General features: G+C 37.8%; 1 protein-coding gene across 1 annotated transcript in view; it reads right to left on the bottom strand.

Annotated features, from left to right (window-relative positions):
* poe (E3 ubiquitin-protein ligase-like protein poe) overlaps positions 1-21,840 on the bottom strand; it is a 797,274-nt gene that overhangs the window by 690,511 nt on the left and 84,923 nt on the right. Inside the window, exons 7-8 of the mRNA XM_067137373.2 lie at positions 20,823-20,962; positions 4,782-4,945 (exon numbers count right to left, since the gene is read on the bottom strand). Coding sequence (XP_066993474.2) covers positions 4,782-4,945; positions 20,823-20,962 — 304 coding nt within the window. The remainder of the gene's footprint in view (positions 1-4,781; positions 4,946-20,822; positions 20,963-21,840) is intronic.

Below are 21,840 nucleotides of genomic sequence, written 5' to 3'. Positions count from 1 at the left end.
CCGATTACTGGATACTGGCTGCACTTAAGCGACTGCAGCTATCGAGCTCGGTAATAAATAAAAGTTTTAATTCCACCTAATCAATACGTTAAATCAGGGCCTATCAAGCGCGCAAAATCTCACGCGTGCAAACTGAGACACAGAGGTCCTGTGGACAGTGCATCGGTCCCACACGGCTTGGCTCGGACCAGTACTTCGTCTCAGGGCGACTCGACTAAACTCAGCTCGGATTTGGAGCACTACGGAGCGAGCGAGACAGGCGTGGGGAAAGAGAGATACAGCGCTATTGCTCCAAATCGGGGAGTGGGGTCTGCACTCTGGTCAACCAAGCGATTTTGTCTTTTGCACCTTGCACCGGCCAATGCACTGGTGCATGCACCCTGAGAGGCCCTGCATTAAATTGAGGTAATTGGCATTAACTCATTCAAAACGCCTTTTTCTTTTGAATGAGTTATTGCTCATTACCTCAAATTAATGCGTTGATTAGGAAGGAATTTACTTCCATCTTTGTAAACATTTCAATTGACTCGAGTCGAAACTCAAACGTGCGGGTTTCAATATACACACCACAGTTGAAAGATGTAGATGCCTGTCAACTTCCTGGATTTTAACTTTGTCTTCATTAGTACCTAAATGATTTTATGACTCTTTCAGTATTCATTACTGGGCTAACACAAGACAAATATGCACCATGCTAGCCAACTTCACAAAATTATGTTTCTAATTCGTAGGTAGTCTATCAGGCGCCAAATATTTCCTATCCTTCACTATATCACACAACACAGAATAAATTTCTAACTACTGAACTATTGGAAAATACAAGCACAAACAGGCTTACTGAATTATTCAGCAATAGCAATGAAAAACAGAGAGCAAAACTGAACTTTCCTGATCATAACAAAATGCTCCCTGAAGATGTAATTTATCCGGTAAATTTCAGAAATTGAAGGCCATTACCAGTTTTCGGGCAACTTTCCCCAACCTATGTCCGACGACGAGGACTCTGTGCTGTAAATCACTTTCCTTTCACAAGGGATGATGAACATTTTCAGGGCTAAGATCAATGTGATTGTACTAAAAGGTAATAGAGAAAATTTGGAACTCGATAAGCGAGGTATTTGAATTTAGATTTACAATGACGTGAATCGAGACTTTGAATTTACAAATGTGCTATGTGAGAAATCATCTTAATGAGGAATGCACTTACGAGGTTTCTCCGTTTTTTCTTGCACCTGGTTTAATTTTAGAAACGCTATTCCCATGTAAATTTATAGCAAAAAGGTCATCATTCATCTACTGGCACTTGAAATACATTGAAATACCTTTAGATGATGCAGTCTGAATAAGATTTTATTCCAAGTTATTTTACATCGCACTGACACAAATAGGTTTTACGGCGACGATAGGACAGGATTGGGAGGGAAGCGGCTATGGCCTTAACTAAGGTACAGCCCCAGAATTTGCTTGGTGTGAAAATGGGGAAACCATGGGAAAACCATCTTCAGGGCTGCCAGCAGTGGGATTCGAACCCACTATCTCCCGAATGTAAGCTCACAGCTGCACAGCCACAATCCTAATTTTTTTGACTGGATATTCCCATAAAATTTTGTGCCGATGAAGACTTCATTCAAGCTGAAAGTGGTGAAATTCGCATAAGGAGCAGCGAGTTGAGAGTTTTCTGTTTAAGAAAAACAAACAACAACAAAAAAAAACAAATGGATTGGAGAAAGCAGTTAGTGACCTGGTAAAATTCCAAGCAGCATTTGTTTTTTGAAAATTGTAAGTTTATTGCAGACATTGCTTTGGAATTATGTCCAATTATCCTTATTCCCACTTGCTGATTTCAAAAAATATCAGAACTGAAAGATAGGACGAATGTAATTGCTTCTGGTCATGTTGGTGAACTAGTTAGTAAGATTGAGGGATTTAGTGACTTGTTACAAAGTGAAGCGTCTCTCCCATTTCAAAATGTTAGTATTTTAGTTGTAAACAAAACCGTAACTGTAAGACTTAGGAGTAAAGTTGCACCTGTAGTGCATAAGCTGACATGGCAGGGACTATACAATTCGTTTATTTATTATATTAAAAATTACAATTAAGTTAATTGCTATTATACCCAATCTAAATTGTAGTTTTTAAAAATGTATTTATTTTTGTGTTCTTGTATTTCCTTGCATGTCAAGGTACCTCGAGGTACCTTGCTTTTAAAGATATTCTGTTAAGAAGTAAGTATAAATAACCACCTAATCGATACTTTATTAATGCCTCAGGCAAAATTGAATAAAATTAAAACTTACAGGACATGTTTCGACCACTTAGTGGTCCTCTTTCATGAGTCATGTCCGGTTGTTGACAATGAAATTATACTTTTAAAAAATCTCTCTGCATCAACGGATGAACAGGGAACCCAAATAGACTTTTAAACAGCATTTGCAAAATTCAGGAGCATTCATTTCAATGCTTGGAGTGGCTGAATTATTTCACCCCGACTACAATCAAAAGTGATTCTTTACATCCCATCTCGCAAAAGAAATCAGCTTATTATAGTTTCGTCAACAGAGCCTTTGAAATTCCGCTAACAGAAACAGACAGAAAAAAGGAACTTTCTTTCATTCGTCAACAGGCTCTACATAATGGTTTCAGTTTGAAATTCATCAATAAAATCATCACTAAATGCAAATACCAACAACAAATTAAACAGCATTCAGAAAAAGAAAAAGGATATGTAAAATTCACCTTTAATAACCCGAAGATTTACGAAATCACCAACTTATTCAAGAAACACAATACCAAGGTAGCCTTCTCTACAAACAACAACACGAAACATAGGTTCTTTAGTCATAATAAAGCTAATAAACTTAAAGATGACGAATTCCAGGAATCGGGTATTTATAAGCTGACTTGTGCTCAATGTAAAAAAACTTACGTGGGACAATCTGGAAGGAACTTCTCAATTAGATATCAAGAACACGTCAATGCTGAAAGATACAAAAGATTCTCTGCCATGGGATCCCATATGAAAGAGTCCAACCACAAATTCACCAATATAAAACAGGACCTTCAAATTATCTGTATGATTAATAAAGGTAATCTTATGAACAACCTGGAAAACATCCACATCGTTCTTGATAAATTGGAAAACGGTGAAAAGAATCTCAACTAAAACAACGAGCATAAAAACATCTTATATGAGAATATTAGCAAATACTTAGAATGGGTAGACATGAAACAGACTAGACGAACAAGAGATATAATCAAACACGACATCGCAGAAGCACAGCCCAATCTCCCTCCTCCCTCACATGTTATTTTAGATGACGATGAAACTCTACTTCCCTTCTCTCCAGAGCTTTCCATGAACTGTCAAACTGTATCACATTGTTACTTCACCAGGTCGCGCTCAAAGACAGACCCTCTAGACAGCGCAGAATAAACATCTTTTCCAAACAAGAACGAAAGGCAAGATGACTTATTCTGACGACCTCCATTTTATCAAAGGAGTCTCCAAAGAACTTTTATTTGTGCTTATTGTCAATGTTTTTCTTTTCAGTTCTTTATTTATACAGCTGAAGAGGACCACTAAGTGGTCGAAACATGTCCTGTAAGTTTTAATTTTATTCAATTTTGCCTGAGGCATTAATAAAGTATCGATTAGGTGGTTATTTATACTTACTTCTTGATTAAACATCGATACGGTCATGAAATGGACAACTTGTAATATTCTGTTAAATCAAAACTCAATAAAATCACGGTCAACAGGATGAAATAATTCAGCCACTCCAAGCATTGAAATGAATGCTCCTGAATTTTGCAAATGCTGTTTAAAAGTCTATTTGGGTTCCCTGTTCATCCGTTGATGCAGAGAGATTTTTTAAAAGTATAATTTCATTGTCAACAACCGGACACGACTCATGAAAGAGAGAGCACCATTGTAACGTGCTATGTTATCTTTCACGAAGTAAAGCAGGGGTAGAATGGCCCAACAATAATGCAATGTGTCATGTAATTAAAATCAGGCATATAGTAATAATATTGTATGTTTATTAGTAACTTGTACATCCACCATTCATGTAAATAATGCCGATCCAAAATAATGAACTTTAATGATTAATTTTAGAATTTCATTAAACCGAAATTAAAGACATACGGCAATATCTATATAGCAAAATAGCACGATCATTAGTGTCCTTCTCGCAAAATCTTACAGAAATTTGCAAAAAAATCAAGCCTCTAATCATGGATTGCTTCTCATTAAGTACGACATAGTCTTTAAAAAAAAAACGTACTTTCTTTGTTCTACCCATTTTGACATGTTACTTAGGTGAACCTTTCACAATTGCTGCAGATTTGAATGATGCAGTCAATCTTCTGGCACCACCAGGCATTATAAAGGCTATGATAAAGTTCTCTTGACCTGAACAAATGATGCACCACACTTTAGACATACAAAGCCACAGGAGGTATTAAAGTTCTGGCCCGAATATAACACAACCTTTTACATTTAATGTTAAAATATCCTTATAAAAACCACAATAATTTTATATGAGCAGACGTTTGTATCATTTCCCACCTATACCATCTTGTGCAATAAGTGTTTGAAACTTGCTTTCCAACTGAGCTCAACGGGCCATAAACTGGTGACTGCAAACACACTGTTCCACAACCACCCGTGCCAACTATCGACTTGGACTAGATCCAACAAAAAGTATAAGAAAATTTAACCTTGTGATTTTGGTACGGTTACAAACATAATACAGAATCATTGCCTAAACTCGACTCACACTTTCATAAGGTTTATTCGACTGGAGCCTTCCCGGACTTTGCTGGGGGATTTCCCCTTCTCCTCTTTACTCTTCTCTGCTGCAAGAAAGCTTGAAGCTGACAACTGAGTCTGAAGACCCATGATGAGCACCCACACTCCTATAAGTAGGTGATTCTGATGGATCTACAAAACAAATATTAAATATTACTCACACAAGCAATCATTACACACTTTGCAAGTAGACAATAAAATTTACATCACAAACCACCATTTAACCGTAGCATCATACAGTCAAGATCAAACTTTGAGGCGTTATGATGACTTTCGTTAAAAGAACTACAGGAATTTGCAAGATAACAACAGGAGAATGATAAACTAAAAGAACATGCAATCAATTTGCAGCCCATTTTAAACCCACAAGCAATACCCACTCTTTACCAACTTTCATCCTTATCATACCAAATGCTCCCTGCCCCTATATTCAGAAATAAGGTACATAGCTCAGATGAGCACACAAGAGGTACAGTGATGCAAGAAATGGCTTGCAGCCCAAGCACGGCACAGCTGCATTACAGTATACTGAAATCTATTTAAATCATCACATACAACCACTCCATTTACAAGCTTCTTACCACCTGGAACGAGTCCTCCTAATCACAATAGCTCCGTATATCGAGGCTGTCACCCACTCTAAACAAGCTGGCTAGACATGAATGCAGTTGCACGGCTCAAGTTCTTGCCCTAACTACACATACTGAAGTAGGCTTTCAAGGCCATCTGAAATCTACAGCCGTCTTAATCGACCTCACAAGTGCACGACACTGTTTGGAGACGGGCTGATCTACAAACTGTTGCAAGTTATACCGAACCGTGAAATTGTGGACCTAATATCCAACATGTTAAGTAAAAGGTAATTTGAAGTGTTCTTGGGCGATTCTAAAAGTCATAAAAGTAAATTAAATACAGCAGAAGCTCGATAATTGGAAATCGATTCATTCAAAATCTTGCCAATTCGAAGAAGCTCTTGTTCCCGGAAACATGAAGTACTGTTTTGCATGTTATTTAAACTGTTTAATTCAAAACATGGATAATTCGTCATTCAAAAACAATGTCAGTCCCATTACCGAAATTCAGACGTTTAATTCAAAACTGCCTTTACATTTTGAAAAAAAAAAAAAGTATTTTACAGAATTATTTAAATACAATATTTCTCCGCATCATGATATAATGCATCTTACAGAAAGTGCAGAGGTAGCTTTCCGCACTTTCACTCACTTCGGTGTGTCTACAGTGTGCTTCATATTTGCTAAAGTTTGAGAGAAATAGTCATTCTTTTGTATTCAGCCGTTTAAGGAACGCAACAATATTATGTAGCAGGCTGTGTGGGGAAAAACCTAATCCGTGAACACTGGCAATGCCGACAGTTGACGAAAAAGCGTGGCTTATAATAATCAATTCGTACACACTGAAAAATATTGTCAATGCCGATGAAATTGCATTCTTTGTTATGCTGAGCCCAAACGGACTTATGGTTCTAAACAAGAGAAGTGCCAGGTGGGAAATTGTACAAGGGTAGGAGCCACTGTACCGTGCTGCAATGCACACTGAAGCGAGAGACTTCCTTCCCGCGTCATAGGGAAGTTCAATAAGCATCCGGCACTTTCCATGAAAATACAAGGCATCTAAAAATACAAAACAGTTCAGTAATCCAAGAGATAAAGCATTTGCACAGGAGAGCCAGCATAATTTGTCCTCATCTTTGAATTGTGTTCTTTTTCTTTCGTTGCATGAGGTTATGTTTGCCAGCGAGTTATCCAAGTGCATTATTTAACTACTGTAAATGCACCTTGTTGGATGGATACATTTTGGAAATAGTGTTGTTTTTTCCATGGCATTTGAAAGGTTTAAACTGTGAATCAAGGTTAACTGCATGCAGTAACGTGTCTTAAAATATTTTGTGATGCCGCAAGGGTTGGCATTTCTGAATTATGAGTTGGCGGTTAATTCAAAATTAAGTAATTCAAAATCCGACTATTACGTCCCAACGACTTCAAATTAACGAGATTTTACTGTAATGGCCTACCACAGAGATCTGTTTTAGCTCCACTCCTTTTCAATTTATTCATCAATGACATGTCTACCACAAAATCAACCAGTACATCTATGTTGCTGATATCGCAGTGGTTGCACACAGTAGTAACTTCGAAGACGGTGAACGCATTCTGACGGAAGATCTGGTGAAACTGTCAGCATTTTTCAAGACCTGGAGATTTATCCCAAGTACGACAAAAACTGAAGTCTCTTGTTTCCACCTAGCACATCATGCTGCCAACTATAAACCAAGAATTTTGTTTAACGGTAAATAAATAATAATAATAATAATAATAATAATAATAATAATAATAATAATAATAATAATAATCGTATGGCCTCAGCTACTGTGTGCAGACATTTCAATTTGACGCCATCTGGCTGTCCGCTCGTCAATTTCGACGTTCCGTTTTATTATAGGGCCACTAGATGGCAGACCGAGTAAACCGAAACACTCTTGGGTGTCTATGGCTGAGATTTAATGAATTTTGTCGGGTAAACACCAAATGTGTCACCAGAGATCTTTTACATGCAGACATCGTACGACATGGAGTGTCGAATGGACTTTTTTCCGCCCTTCAAAAATCCGACTACCTCTGCTGGAGTCACTTTAGACAGAACTATGAACTATAAAGAACACCTCACTAAGTCTCTCATAAATTGCAGCAAGAAACAAAATACTGCATAAGCTCAGTGGAATCTCCTGGGGAGACTCTCCTGACTGCCTACGACTAGCATTAGCCTTGCCTATTCGGCTGCTGATTACTGTGCACCTATTCGGCTAGAAAGTATACATGTATAGAAAATACACAAAACTAAATGACACAATGTGTTGCATCACTGACACTGTGAAATCAACTCTATGTCACTTGTTACCTATGTGAAGTCACATTCCTAGAGCAGAAAAAAGTTCTTCTAAGGGACGCTAAGAAAATCTTTGAATTGCCCTCTTTACCACTGCATCAGGAATTCTGCCATCCACCACAGCAACAACTGTGATCAAGAAGAGGAGCAAGTGTCATCACAGGGAAACTTATTGCGGATAGAATTAATTTAAATGGTAGTTGGAAGGAGTGGTCATTAAAAACATTGGGAAAAAATTCTCACCGTCTTGATCCCACTAAGAAGGTAACTACTTTCTGTACAAATGGAGTTGGATCAGTTCAACAACAGGCGAATGCAGTTTAGAAGAACAGACTGAACATTGTCCAACGCTGCCCTCTTCATTCATACTCTGGATTTTCTGATGTCTTGTTCAGTCTCTCTCCAAATTTAATGAAGTGGCTGGAAAACTTGGACTTTAAAGTGTCATTTTTCTTTGTGTCTGTTGTATAGAGTTTGTAATCACTGTACGATTAAATAAATAAATAAACCACCTGGAATTCATGCAAAAACCTGCCAGACTTCCTATCAGGTTGAATAGCTGTGTATGTATGGTATTCAGCCCGAATGCTTGTTTGATCCTCCACAGCTATGCTAACAGCTGCCATAGATGGCCTAGGTATCACTGAAGAGGCGTACTAGGGAAATGAGGAGTGAGGTAGTTTCCCGTTGCTTTTCTCACCGAGCCAGAAGTTGCTTGCATATCAGTCTGCCAAGCCCACCGAAATGCACGCACCAACTGACCCTACAAGAGATATTTTCATACCGTTCATAACAGGGACTGGTTGCATAAGGAATGGTATTACTACCATCACTGATACCTCAGTTACTTTCATATTGTCAAAGCCAAGGATGAGACAGGTCAATGAAAGTAACAAATTTATTCCTGCCCACATCAGAAGACATAGTGCACTGTAAACACTACATCTCGCCAGCAAAATGCTGAAAAAATCATCTTTGATTCAGAGAGATATGAATTACCGTAGAAGCCACTGCACAGGCTACTTGGAGCCAAAGGTGGCCAGCCATGCGTCTTGGTAGGTGTGCTATTTACCAACTGATGAGCCCAATTTAGCACACTGAAGCGAAACACTGGCAACCAGGAATGAGTTAGCTGGAAAATTTATAATGTCCAATAACGGACCATTTATACTGGCACTTTAAAGAAGTCGAACCTGAAACTGTGAGGTATGTGCGCGAAAAGTGCAAGGTCAGAATGGTCATAACACGGGAGGCGATACAAATATGGGTTCGCGAATAGGAATTTCCTGAACTTTCAAAGGTAGTATCAGATATCTCTAATGAAAATGATTAGGGAAGTAGGTAGGACTTACATGATACTTGTGTTTATTTTTTCTCAAGTTAAACATTAAATTTGTTATGAATAAAATGATTTCACAAAGCACATTTTAAGCCTGATTTAATTTTCTTGAAGGCAAAAGTGGGGACGTCGTCTTGCATTCAGCGTCGTCTTCAATTCATACAAATACGCTATTTATTTCACACAGGCCTCAGTTCTTCACAAAATGTGGCACAGTTGAAAGACGAGATCTGAATAAGACATCAAATATTTCGTGAAACACACAGGGCACAAACCAAGGTAATTAAATATCCTTCTTAACATTGTCCAAAATCACATTCCACCAAGTAAATTTTGAATGGATGGTGATGTGAAAAACAGTTATCAGTTTCAAGATAAACATATATATATATATAAGAGGAGAAATGGGTAAGGATAAAAAACAGACTTACCCAGGCAGCAGAAAAGGTCTTGGGGCTTCAGAAGAATGTTAAGAGGAATGAGTGGATGACTGATGAGCTGATCAAGATGATCAAGCTTAAGAAAAACTCTTGAGAGGAACAAAGAAAACAGTACAGAAGCAAAAAGAATGCCATAAACCAGAAAGAAAGAGAATGGAAGGAAAAATAAAGAGAACGCAAGGAAAAATCACTGCAGAATAGTTATAAGAATGTTAAAGGTTTTTTTTGGAAACACGAGTAGTGAGTCACGGCCTCCTGAACAATGGCAACACACTAGCATATGTACAGAATGAATTAGTGCTAGTATGGACATTACCTGGAAATAATGTATGGCTGTATAATAACTGCAGGAGTAGTTAATATAGAAGACAAGAGTTATCAATTCAGATGACCAAGGGGACATAATTTTACATGGAAAATTTGATCATGCAGTTCATGGAGGACAAGAATGGGAGGGGGGCAAAGGGACAACAGCTTGCATGGAGAATTCGACCATGCAGTCCAAGAAGGGGGTGAGAATTGAGAGGCTTCCAGCTGTGTTGATCAAAGTTGCAAGGGATGGAGTCAACAACACCCTATTGAACTTGGTGAGCACCATCTACAAAACTGGATGGCTGCCTGAGGACTTCACATAATGTATCAATGTTCCACTACCAAAACATCCTTCAGCCAAACAGCATGACAAATACATGTCTCAAAAATTCGAACAACTGTCATGAAGCAGATGGAACGGATAATCAAAGAGATACTCACCAAAAACCAATTCAGCCTCAAGAAGGGAAAAGGCACACACGAAACGATCATGGTATGGCATTGCAAAGTGTCCACATAAATTTCTACAACATTATTTCAATTGGACTCGCAAGCACTGCGCACGCCAAGCAAAGATGGCTGTAGTAGGAGATTGCCAGCTACACTCCTCTATCATAGATGTACGGAAAGGAGTTAAACTTGACCTAGGGAACATCTTAGTTCACCTCAAGTAGTAAATGAGTAAAATATAATTGTACTTGTGGAATAAGGTATAATCCATATAAACGCATTGTGGATAGTGTGAAATTCTCGTCAGCAAGTATCTAAATATATTATTATTTTTAAAATATGAGTTAAAAACAAGTCAGTGGGCATTGAGAAGTTTGTTTTCTTTTGGTGTTTATAAGTTGAGAATGAGTCAAGAATAACTTATCTTCAGTGTGTTCAAAATTCGTTATGGCTTCCGTATTGCAATATCCTGTAGTTGCTCGCATCAACCAATCAATAAGCAATAGCCATCCTAGGTTCTTGTGAAATGATTAAGTTCTAGTATGTAAGCCTGTCTTTGACAGTCAATATTAACATGTAACAACACAACCAGACAAATATTACTGTTTGTTTCTTATGAAAATACACTTTACGTATTACATACATGTCAACTGTACAAAACTGTTCAGGTTTTTTATTTATTTACATGGGAGGTGGACTATTCTTTGATAATAATTAAAATTAAGTCTGTTAAGTGTGAACTTACAATACCATGCAGCCATTCTCTTTTTGAGAGACTGTGCATTGTAACAAAAAACTCTAACGTGTCAGTTTTCACAATGGTCTTTTCACTCTGATAATCCACCTATTAAGTGCCTTTATCTGTAAATTCATGCTGACGTAATGTAAATCCTGCAATGGATATAACAGATGAGTTCTTAAGAATGAACTTATTTCAGTATAACAACATTTCACTATAATAAATTTCTGAGGTTCCCAAAATACCGTTATCCTGGTATTTTACTATATACGGAAAAATCTTCAGCTTTTTTCAAGGGGAATGGGGAAAATGGCAATGAGGGCAGGAAAGCTATAAATGCGGGTAACATAAAAATTATGGGGGAAAGCAAAATAGTAAAATACGGGTACTGTACTTGGACATTTTTCTTCATACTATACATAGAGGCAATAAATATTGCAACCTTGATATACGCAAAGAAAATTTTTAAAAGCATGATTTCTATGCCATTCCTTCTTGTTTTTCTTTAGTGTCATAATAACTGAAAACCTTTCAGGTCAGTTCTCTTATTGCAAATTAAATGCTGTAAGTGGAAATTACGGAGATAACTTGCATTTTCCTCAAAATATGAACAATTTGAAAAAATTAGTTAAACATTCTTCAGAAACGAAAAAGAAAATGTTTAGACTTTGTTTCATTCTTTACTGAACATATGATATGGCTGGAATCTAAGTGTATGTTCTCCATTCACCTTCCCTGGATACTATCATCAATTCATGGAAAATAGATAACTTAATCATGAACATGAAGAAGACTCCCAGCCGATTAACTGTAATCCGCGCATGTGCAGTTACTATTTGCTAGAGAGGGCAGAGGATGATGGTCGTTTCTTAGGAAAGGTGAAGGGAGGCATCAATACAAATGGCTTTTGTAATATCGGTGTTTCTTTTTTACAATCCACTTTACGTCGCACCGACACAGATAGGTCTTACGGCGACGATGGGACAGGAAAGGGCTAGGAGTGGGAAGGAAGCAGCCTTGGCCTTAAGGTACGGCCCCAGCATTTGCCTGGTGTGAAAATGGGAAACCACGGAAAACCATTTTCAGGGCTGCCGACAGTGGGATTCGAACCTACTATCTCCCAAATACTGGATACTGGCCGCACTTAAGCGACTGCAGCTATCGAGCTCGGTGACAGTGGGGTTCAAACCCACTGTCTATCAAAGGCGAATGCCATCCTCTCTCCACAGCAGGTGTCTTCAAGATCTCGTGCAGCTGCGGCCAGGTGTACATAGGCACTACTAAACACAGCATCGCCACACGATCGCGAAGGAGCACAACAGACACAGTCGTATAGGACAAGCAGATAGATCATCAGTCGCTGAACACTCACTCCTAGCAAGCCATGACATACAGTACGACGACACCAAAGTACTGTCAACTACTGTGTCTTATCATGGCTGGCTACAGAGGGAAGAAATTGAAATCCTGAAGGACATCAACAGCTTCAACCATAAGGAGGAATCTGAACGGGTAAACAAAGCCTCGTTTCCAGTCCTGAAAGCCTTAAATCTTGAACGACACTATGGCTGAGGCAGAAAAGAAAAAAGCAACAGGTGATCAGCTGCCTGTTTCCATCAAGGTAGGTCGATGTACATCGGGCTCCTTAATGCTTCAACCATTGGCTGAAGAACAGCCCCCCCCCAGCATGACGGACCAATAGGCGAGCAGCGAACCGTAGCCTGCGCTATATAATGAGGAATTATATCACCACTTCATTCCACTGGGAGCTTTTCTGCTATCGAAGTCAGTCGGAACACTTGACAATGCCGATCACAGTCTACGGTGAAACGTCAGGACCATCACTTGCTCCAGGACCACTGCCTATAAGCCAGGAAAACACTGACAAAATTAACCCCTTCAGTCCTGATTTTTTCTGTTTAGAAAGAAAAATTATTTCTGACTGGATTTTGATTTTAGGTCATACTGGGGGTGTACTTACAAAATTTGGTTGATGAGAGACCATCCGTTACAAAAATATATAATGTACAGTATACTGTACATTTGGTATCAAGTGTTGCTGAATCCTAAACTTTTACCTTGGGATGGCAACCTTCTTAGGACAGGATTTGGAGGTATACAATGTTTATACTGTACTAAATGGTAAGCTATACATTCCTATAGAACTGATATTATCTATTTTTGAGATATTTTCATTGTTTACAGATAATTATTTACAAATATTTATATTTTGTTCACATGTTACCGACAAAGAAATGCTTCATAACAATTCACATTCATTTCATTGCTTATGAAATGCTGCAAAGCAGTTCCTGTTCCTATTTATACAAAGATGTACTCCACATTTTCTGCAGATAATGTGTGATCGCTGGGTGCAATTAATCTTCTTGCATCGAGTAGGTTCTTTATTGCCATCATGCTCTGGTAAGTGATCAACACTATCCGTCCGCACTTCCCTCTGTGGTCTCGTCTCAGTTGTTCATTTTTTATTAGTTGAAGGTGATCTTACAGAGCTTGTAGATAGCCTTCCTCTTTTGATTCCCTTGAATTGGTTATCAACTTTCACAAAAGCTTCAGTTACCCTAAGCCTGAAATCTAACAAATCCATTATCTCCTTCTGTGCCAACCCAGCATTTCTAGCATTTGGCTGTACTCCATCACTCAGAGAAAACAAATATTTTTGTACTTCAGAAAGATGTGACATACAAGCCAATCAAACCTGAGGAAAGTAATTAAAGTTTTGTTTGGTTTGCACATTGTTATGGGAGCAGAATATCAGGCCTCTGTGTCAGGAAAATATCTTCAACAGAAAGTTCAGCATCTCCAGAAGTACCAATAGTATATCCATTGCCACTTGCCTCGGTTGGATTGCTTACAGATATCATCTCAACATCAGCTCCTGAAACATATCGCAAAATAAAGCTATATTTTAATAATTATTAGCTAAAAATTTGGGCAACTCAGTTTGCCATAAGAGTACTGGAGTTTCATAATGTGTAATAATATTGAATGTGATAACGTACCAATGCGCTGTATTTGTGGCTGGTTTGTGGTTCATCCTCATCATCACTGGCTAGTTCCTCCACATCAGACACATCTCCATTCTCCAACAACTTCAAAATCATATCAACGTCGCTTGGGTTCATTTTCATCCTTGACGTGCCTGAATTTCAACAAAAAATATATTTTAGGGAACTCAGAGAACAAAAACAAAGTTTCTTTTTACATTTCTAAGAGACAATCTAGAGTATACAACACTTAATCTTCTTCTATATTACTAGAAACTACCAGGTATATAAATAAAACTTTGTGAAAGATAATGAACTCAGTCACACTATTTGCAACACTTGGGACCCCATGTACAGTATACTGTACATGCTAATATACATGGATGTTATGAGGCAAGGGATATTAAAGGCTAACTATAATTAGTATGCATATTCTATTCAAACCTTTATCTTTAACCCCCAAACAGAACTTTACCCTAAACAGAATAAAATGTTAAAAATAAAGAATAAAATTTTCCCACTTACCTCCACTAACAGCATGCTTGTCTGCCATGTTTGATGTTTATCTTCATAATTCACTAATGTGTTGGTAGATGTCACTTCAACCAATTGAGAAACAAAGATAAAGCATAGAAGTGTCTAGCAAGATAGAGAACTCCTCTATTCACTAATAATTCTTGGTGCTATAAGCTAATGAATTTGATGTACAGTATACTGTACACCTGGACTGAAAGGGTTAAAGGCATTAGTGGCTATAAATTACCTTTACTCTGCATTGTCATGATAGTTTCTACCTTCTTTCCCTGGCAACAATACTGAAGTTATTAACGGCCTAGTTATTTAACAGAATGCAGTAATATTGGTTAGCTTATGTATGTTCATTTGTATAGGCATATTTTAATTATATTTAAATCTCTCAAACAGGCATAATAAAATATAATATCAGGTTACAGGTAATAACTGCTATTTCTTCTTCTAGTAATTAATGCTACTGAATGCTCATTTAATACAATTTTGTTACAAGCAGAAAATGTTAATGGTATAATTTCATACCTCTTATTTCACTACTTCCTCTTTTGGTAAAAAAAATGTCAGTGTTCGTTATTTCTTTCATCTAAACTTTGTGTTTCATATAAAACAAAAGCCTTCTCTATTGGCATAATGCTCTCTTCAAGAGCACCTATATTACCCGAGTACATGCTAAGGAGAAAAGCAGTTCGGCGAAACATGGGACAACTTGGGGCTTACAATCTTCTTCTTCCTCTTTGACACTCCTCTTCCCAACCCCTTCAGCACACAGCTCTTCAGTCGTTTCCAATCCATACGCGGTTACATCACAATCAGTATAAAGTCTTCAAAATCTATGGGACAGCATTATTTTCATCCCTTAATTGTACAGTCTTCATTAAAGGCATCATCGCCATCACTACTTTCACCATCAGCACAGTTATTTTCCACTATGCATAGCTTATAGCTGAAACCACCTTTGTGGAAACAGTTCCCTACAGTAGGCTGAGACACCTGCTGCCAAGCTGCCACTGAAAAATGGTTCACTTGAAGATCAATTTTCTTGCTCACTTCTTTCCTGGCATCCAACGAGCCCACAGCATTTGCTCTAGGCACTTGCGAAGAAATGCTGTGTACTGTGGACGAACGACACAATTATCCACAAGGAGCATGACTTTCTTCCTTGTGCATCCATAGAGACATCGAATGACCTCATTGATAATTTCAGTAATTTTTGTTGTGAACTCATTTTAATGACTTTCGCACTATGACTGTCACACTCTTACCACTGCCATCACCGATGAGAGACAGCAGAAGAGTTGGCCAATCTATCACACATCCCCGCCCATCAAATTCACCCTTCAGAGCCAGTGTTCTCTCCAGAAGGACTTTGAGAAAAGGTGATCTCATCCACATTATATGTCACACGGCTCATACCCCTCCAGGAGCGATGGCAGTATCTCGAACCACAGTTCGCTTGCCTAATGTGTCCATAGAAGCACTTTCTCTGGAAACCTTTTTGAAGAGCAATCCATCCTTTTGATTAGTTACAAAGAACTTTGTTATCTAGTGTCAACCTAATCAATACTCGTTTTACTCGTGATGATTTACAATTCGTCAGCACATGTTTCGGTTTGTTTTAAGCCATCATCAGCTAACATACAATTAATGGTAAAGAATAGTCACTCTCTTATAAACTAAAAGATACACATTAAACAACATACATTATAACATTTGTGAAGATCCTAAAAATTAATGTCCCTCAAAAAAGAATGTCATGTTAAAAACACTGCATATAAATTTGGTGAAGAGTGCATGAATTCTCTGTTACATCATAAGCACTTGATTAACTATTACATATTGAGATGTCCATTTTCATGGAGTCTGATGTTAAAGAATGTATGTTGTTCAATGGAAACCAGATATTTAAAATATTGCACACCTTAGGAAATCCTTAAAAATTAGTGCCACTTGATGAAGAGAATGTCCTGTTTGAAAACAGAGTGTTCTGTTGAATGTGAACGGCATATCAACTTTTGAAAGAACATAAAACCTTCGCTTGATTAAATACTTCAAATAAAAGTGAAAATCTGAAAGTTGAGATGTTGAGAAATGTAGTTGTTAACTGTCGTTGATTTGACAAAATAAATTCTTGACCTGGATGATAGATTTTCGTAGAAAAATAAGTGGATACATTCCTATTTTCTGATGTTCAATTTCACAACTGATAACTGTCAATACAGATCACAATGAAATATGTAACGATTAAATTTGTAATCATCCATTCCATGCAGCAAAATTATCCATATTCAAATGTGCAGCTATATTCTTGGCTTTCATCACATGGTTCCAACGGTAGGGGTATCTGAAGCACTTGCTGGCTGGTACCAAGCTTTAAAAAAATATCCTCCAACTCAGCAAATATAGATTCACATGGTTTTCCATTTCTTTACTTGAAATGCCACTTTTATCAATTTATTTTCTTATCGTTATTTTTTTTGGTAAGTCGTCATCATCTTCACTTCTCATTTCCAGCTTCTCGGGTCGGGTTGTGAATCAAAGACCTCCATCGCATCCTGTCTCTCCACCACTCTTCTTTGTTTTAAGTACATCTTCCTGTTTTCCTCCCCTCTTCTCTATATACTCCGACACTGTGTCTGTCCATCGCTTTCGGGGTCTTCCTCATGGTCTCTTTCATGTTAACTTCCCTGAAAAAACTTTTCTTGACAATGTTCTCCCATTCTCATCATATGCAAATACCACTTTAGCTTTGTTGTTTCTATCCTATCTTTAAGTTCCAAGATTCCCGTCCTTTTCCTTATCTCATTCCTAATTCTATCCTTTCTGGTCTTGCCCTCAATACCTCTTAGAAATTTCATCTCCACTGCCTGTATTCTATTCTCCTCTCGTTTTGTTGTAGTCCACGATCCAGCTGCATAAGTTAGTATGGTAAGTATGGAGTTTAAATTTAAAGAGGCTAACTGAAGCTGTTTAGCGATGTCTAGTCTTTTGTTGAAAAATTTGACCATAATAGGTGCTATTTAATCCTGCACTGATTTGTATATTCCCATAAACTATTCAAAATAGGATGCTGGAAGGATCTGCCTAACAAATGCATTTTATGTCAATCTTATTTATTCTTTCAAAACATCATATATGTTTCGAGAAAAACAAATATCCTCTTCCTCAGCAATAATATAAATAAGATTAATGATGTGAACTGGTAAGGTGGATCTTTCCAACATCCTATTATAAATAGATTTTTTGTGAGATTACTCTTTTCTCAAACAGATTGTTTCAACTATAATTTCCAATCGTCCTTTTATTTAGAGTTGTTACTTTTTTCACGGGATGTGATAAAGGAACAAAAAAAAGAGAAACAGAACATAACTACAAATGATAAATAATGTTGTAACTGCCATACACAACCAAGACACAGCACAAGGCCACTCAGAACAAAATGAAACAGCACAATGATGCCTTTATGCTTGGAGCAGAAGCCTTGGCACCACTAAACTCTTTTCAACTAGAGAATAAAGTAAGCGTAAACAAAACCACGTGTCTTCAATTGCTTCATACTTCTTTCCTTCTTCGTCTGCCCAGAAAATAGTCCATTTCTAAACTTAAAAATATGAGTTCCTTCTGAAAGTTTGAAGTTCAAAGTATGGATTATTGTATGCAAAAGCATTTTATAGATTGAAAATTATATTATATTATAAAATTATATTATTGTTCCACGCTTCTGGTCAATAACTTAAATATCCGATACCTGCTCGCAAAAAATCCCTAAATCTCATATCGGTACCTGTCAGCTGCGAGAAAAGTCACACACGATTGCATGACCTTGAACCAGTTCATTTCAATTGCGTGTCAATGGCTGGTGTTGTACAGCATAAGCACAGGAGACCTCTGAAAAGTGGGGAGCAGACTATAGTCGTAAATGTATTTGATAAGTTTATGTAAATATATCCTGACAGTTCAATAGACGATATTGAGAAATTAACATCCAAGTTCACCGGTGTGTCTGTTTCGAGTGTGTACAGAGCGTCAAAAGAATTTTCTACTATTGGCAGTCTTAGCACACCAGGTAAAGTGAGGCCATGTGTTAGAAGTGTGCTGAACGTGAAGTGTGATGAATGTGTTCATTCTGCTATTTGGAAGAAAGTGCATATACTTTTTGAAAACAATAAAATAAAGATTGACAAAGTGTTGTTCTACTTTCCCTACCACTTTTCCCACATCTGTGGGGTCACGGGTGCGAAGTGCGTCGCACGTGCGGATTTGGCCCTGTTTGCCCTTCCTGATGTCAACCCAACACCAAGGGATGTAATTACTATTGAGTGCTTCTGTGGTGGTTGATAGTGTGGTATGATGTCTGAATATGACGAGGAGAGTGTTGGGACAGAAACATACACCCAGTCCCCGAGCCAGAAGAATTAATCAGAAGCCGGGCCCGGCCGGGAATCGAAACCGGGACCCTCTGAACCGAAGGCCAGTACGCTGACCATTCAGCCAACGAGTCAGTCACAATTAACAAAGTGTTATTGGCTGTAAATTCTGATTCTGAACTCCCAGATTTAAAAATTCCTCCCATCACACTCTATTGAATGAAATAGGTTTTGAGTTCATCAGCAGAAATCGAAAAACCATTGTAACGGACAGAGATGATGATAGACTGTGGCGTAGGAATTATCTCTGCAAGGTAAGAGATTTAAACAGGGACAAAAATTTTACAATTTGGACGAGACATGGATTAACAAGGACATATAACAACAAAGATCCGTCAAGACACTACCATAAAGTCGAAGAAACAGGTAATTCTTTCGGGTTTAGGCACAGGGCTAAAAAATCCAATAGGGAATGGTAAGCAACTGATAGTGTTACACATTTTGTGGAGGGTGGTGATCTTGTGGTCCAGTCTAAAAAAAAAATTTAAACAAGAGACTATCACAATGAAATGAGTGGTGGCGTATTTAAATTGTGGTTTGAAAGAACATTACCAACGCTGATGCCTGGTAGTGTTATGTTAGACAACGCTCCTTATAACAGTGTGAAGTTAGAACGTATCCCGAACAAATCCTGGAAAGAAACTGAAGTAATTTCATGGCTGAGAAGTAAAATCATAACATGCGATGAAGGACTTGTTAAAACCGATTTGCTGGAATTGGTGAACACTCATAAGCCTCGGTGAGAGAAATATGTAATAGATGACTTAGCTGAACATGCGGGCCACACTCTACTCAGACTGTCCCAATATCACTGTGAATTAAGCCCAATAGAGATGGTGTGGAGCCAGAGCAAACATTATGTTACCAGCCTTAACACCACTTTCAAACTATGTGACGTGCATAAACATCTTGACACAGCATTTTCTGAGGTGACAGCTGATCAATGGCGTTCCTATATCCAGCATGTGATGTACGAAGAGAAAACAACGTGGGGCCTGAAAAGTGCCATAGATACTCTGGTTGGAAAACTGGTCATCAATTTAAGAGAGGATTCTAGTCGTGCAAGTGACAGCGGTCTACATGGAACTGAGCCTCTTGCAAGTTCAGATTAATTAAATGTTACGTAAGAAAGCATACTTATTAATTTTTATGGCAAATATATTTTATAGCCATGATAATGTACTTTTGTTAACGTATATCAAATATGTTCATATGTTTACACCCATCAATTTTCATTTACGCTCATATTATCGTAAAGAGCAAGCAGCGAACCATGTGGAACTCGCAGAGTTATACAAAATGTTTGTTTATGCCTACTTTATTCTTTCGTTGGAAATAGTTAAGGCTCACAGGCATACAGTGTGCTTGCGAGTGACTAACCTGTGCACTGCACTCCAGCTTACACGAACCTTGTTCCAGCCGAGACACTTGCTGAAGCTTAGCAACTCTGAATCACTCTTATATTCTCGATTAACAGGTTGCTGTCATTCAGTACTAGAGTACTGAGAAGTCGCTTTAAATTCAAAAAACTTGAGTGTGTATTTTCCTCACTAACGATCAATGCTGGGTCAATTGTGGCCGAGAACCAATATTCTTTTGACGATCTATGCGATAAAACTATAGTTCAAGGAAAGATAAATGCAGAGAAACTTAACATTGGTTATACGGAACATTTTCGGGACCAAGTAAATTGGACAATGAATACAGGAAAATGACACACCCGTGAACGATACATCAAGGTTCTACTGTATTAAGTAGCAAGGAATTTCAATATTTAATCCTTTACATTTTAACTCCTTAAATAGTGCTGCCAAGGATGGTCGTCATAATCACATATAACTTTGAAACAATGAAACACTTACATGTCCACCAGCCCTCGTTGATGTCTTTATGACACCTGATACAAGAGAAAAAATCTCAAGTGCCTTCTCCACCACAGCAATAGCATGGTTGTCAGAGTTTCCTTCATCTTCACTGCTACCCTTCGGAGTACTGCTGCTACCTGAAAAGCAAACCTGACTAAATTCCTTTGTTTTAATTATGACATTTACTGTATTTACCCGATTGTAAGCCGACCTGTTTTTACCTTTTCCTGGTTCAAAAAATGCCCCTCGGCTTAGAATCATTGTTAATACAGCCAATAAAGTGGACAACAACCTTTAAAAACACAACAGGAGAATTTACGAGAAATACTGCCAGAAAAATACATTAACACGTATAGATTCATGAACAGCTGTTAAATATTATACCATTAAGTCGGGTTTCTTCACAATTTTGCTGAGAAATTGTCATCTACCTTAAACGTTAATTTTTGCAACAGTTATGAACCGTGCAAAACTAGACGGCAGTGGCAGACCCAAGCAGTTTTTGAGCGTGATCCAATGCAATTTCATTTGAATACACCCGTAAAACATGGCACATGAAATTACCACCAACAGGTTCTTTCAACGTTTGAATCGCAATCCGCAGCTAAGAATACGAAACCGTCATTTACAAACCTGTATCACCCATTCTACACTGTTCAGGATCCCTTTGAAACTTGTAGCCACTTCAAACCGTGCATATATCTGGGAACTATTAGATATTAAACCATTGTTTACAGATCCCGGCCAGAATATTTCACCTCTATTCCTCAAGGTGACTGGATTCTTGTGAGTGTACTATCTATTGCACCTAAAACACCAGCAAAATGGCATTTTTCATAGTAGTCTTGTATAATCTGTTAACACTTTTCTACTGAAGGAAATACTAACTAATTTTCTCATGGATGCTATCAATGGAGAAACTCTGCTAACAATTCCATAAACTGAAGGTTTTGAAATTCAAGTATTGTCTCCTAACATTACATAAAAAATCATAGTCATGTTTTTAAAACATATT

Source organism: Anabrus simplex, chromosome 1 (assembly GCF_040414725.1).
Source record: "Anabrus simplex isolate iqAnaSimp1 chromosome 1, ASM4041472v1, whole genome shotgun sequence".
Lineage (NCBI taxonomy): Eukaryota > Metazoa > Arthropoda > Insecta > Orthoptera > Tettigoniidae > Anabrus > Anabrus simplex.
The sequence above is the reverse complement of the archived record's forward strand: the minus strand, read 5'-3'. Positions and strand labels throughout refer to the sequence as shown.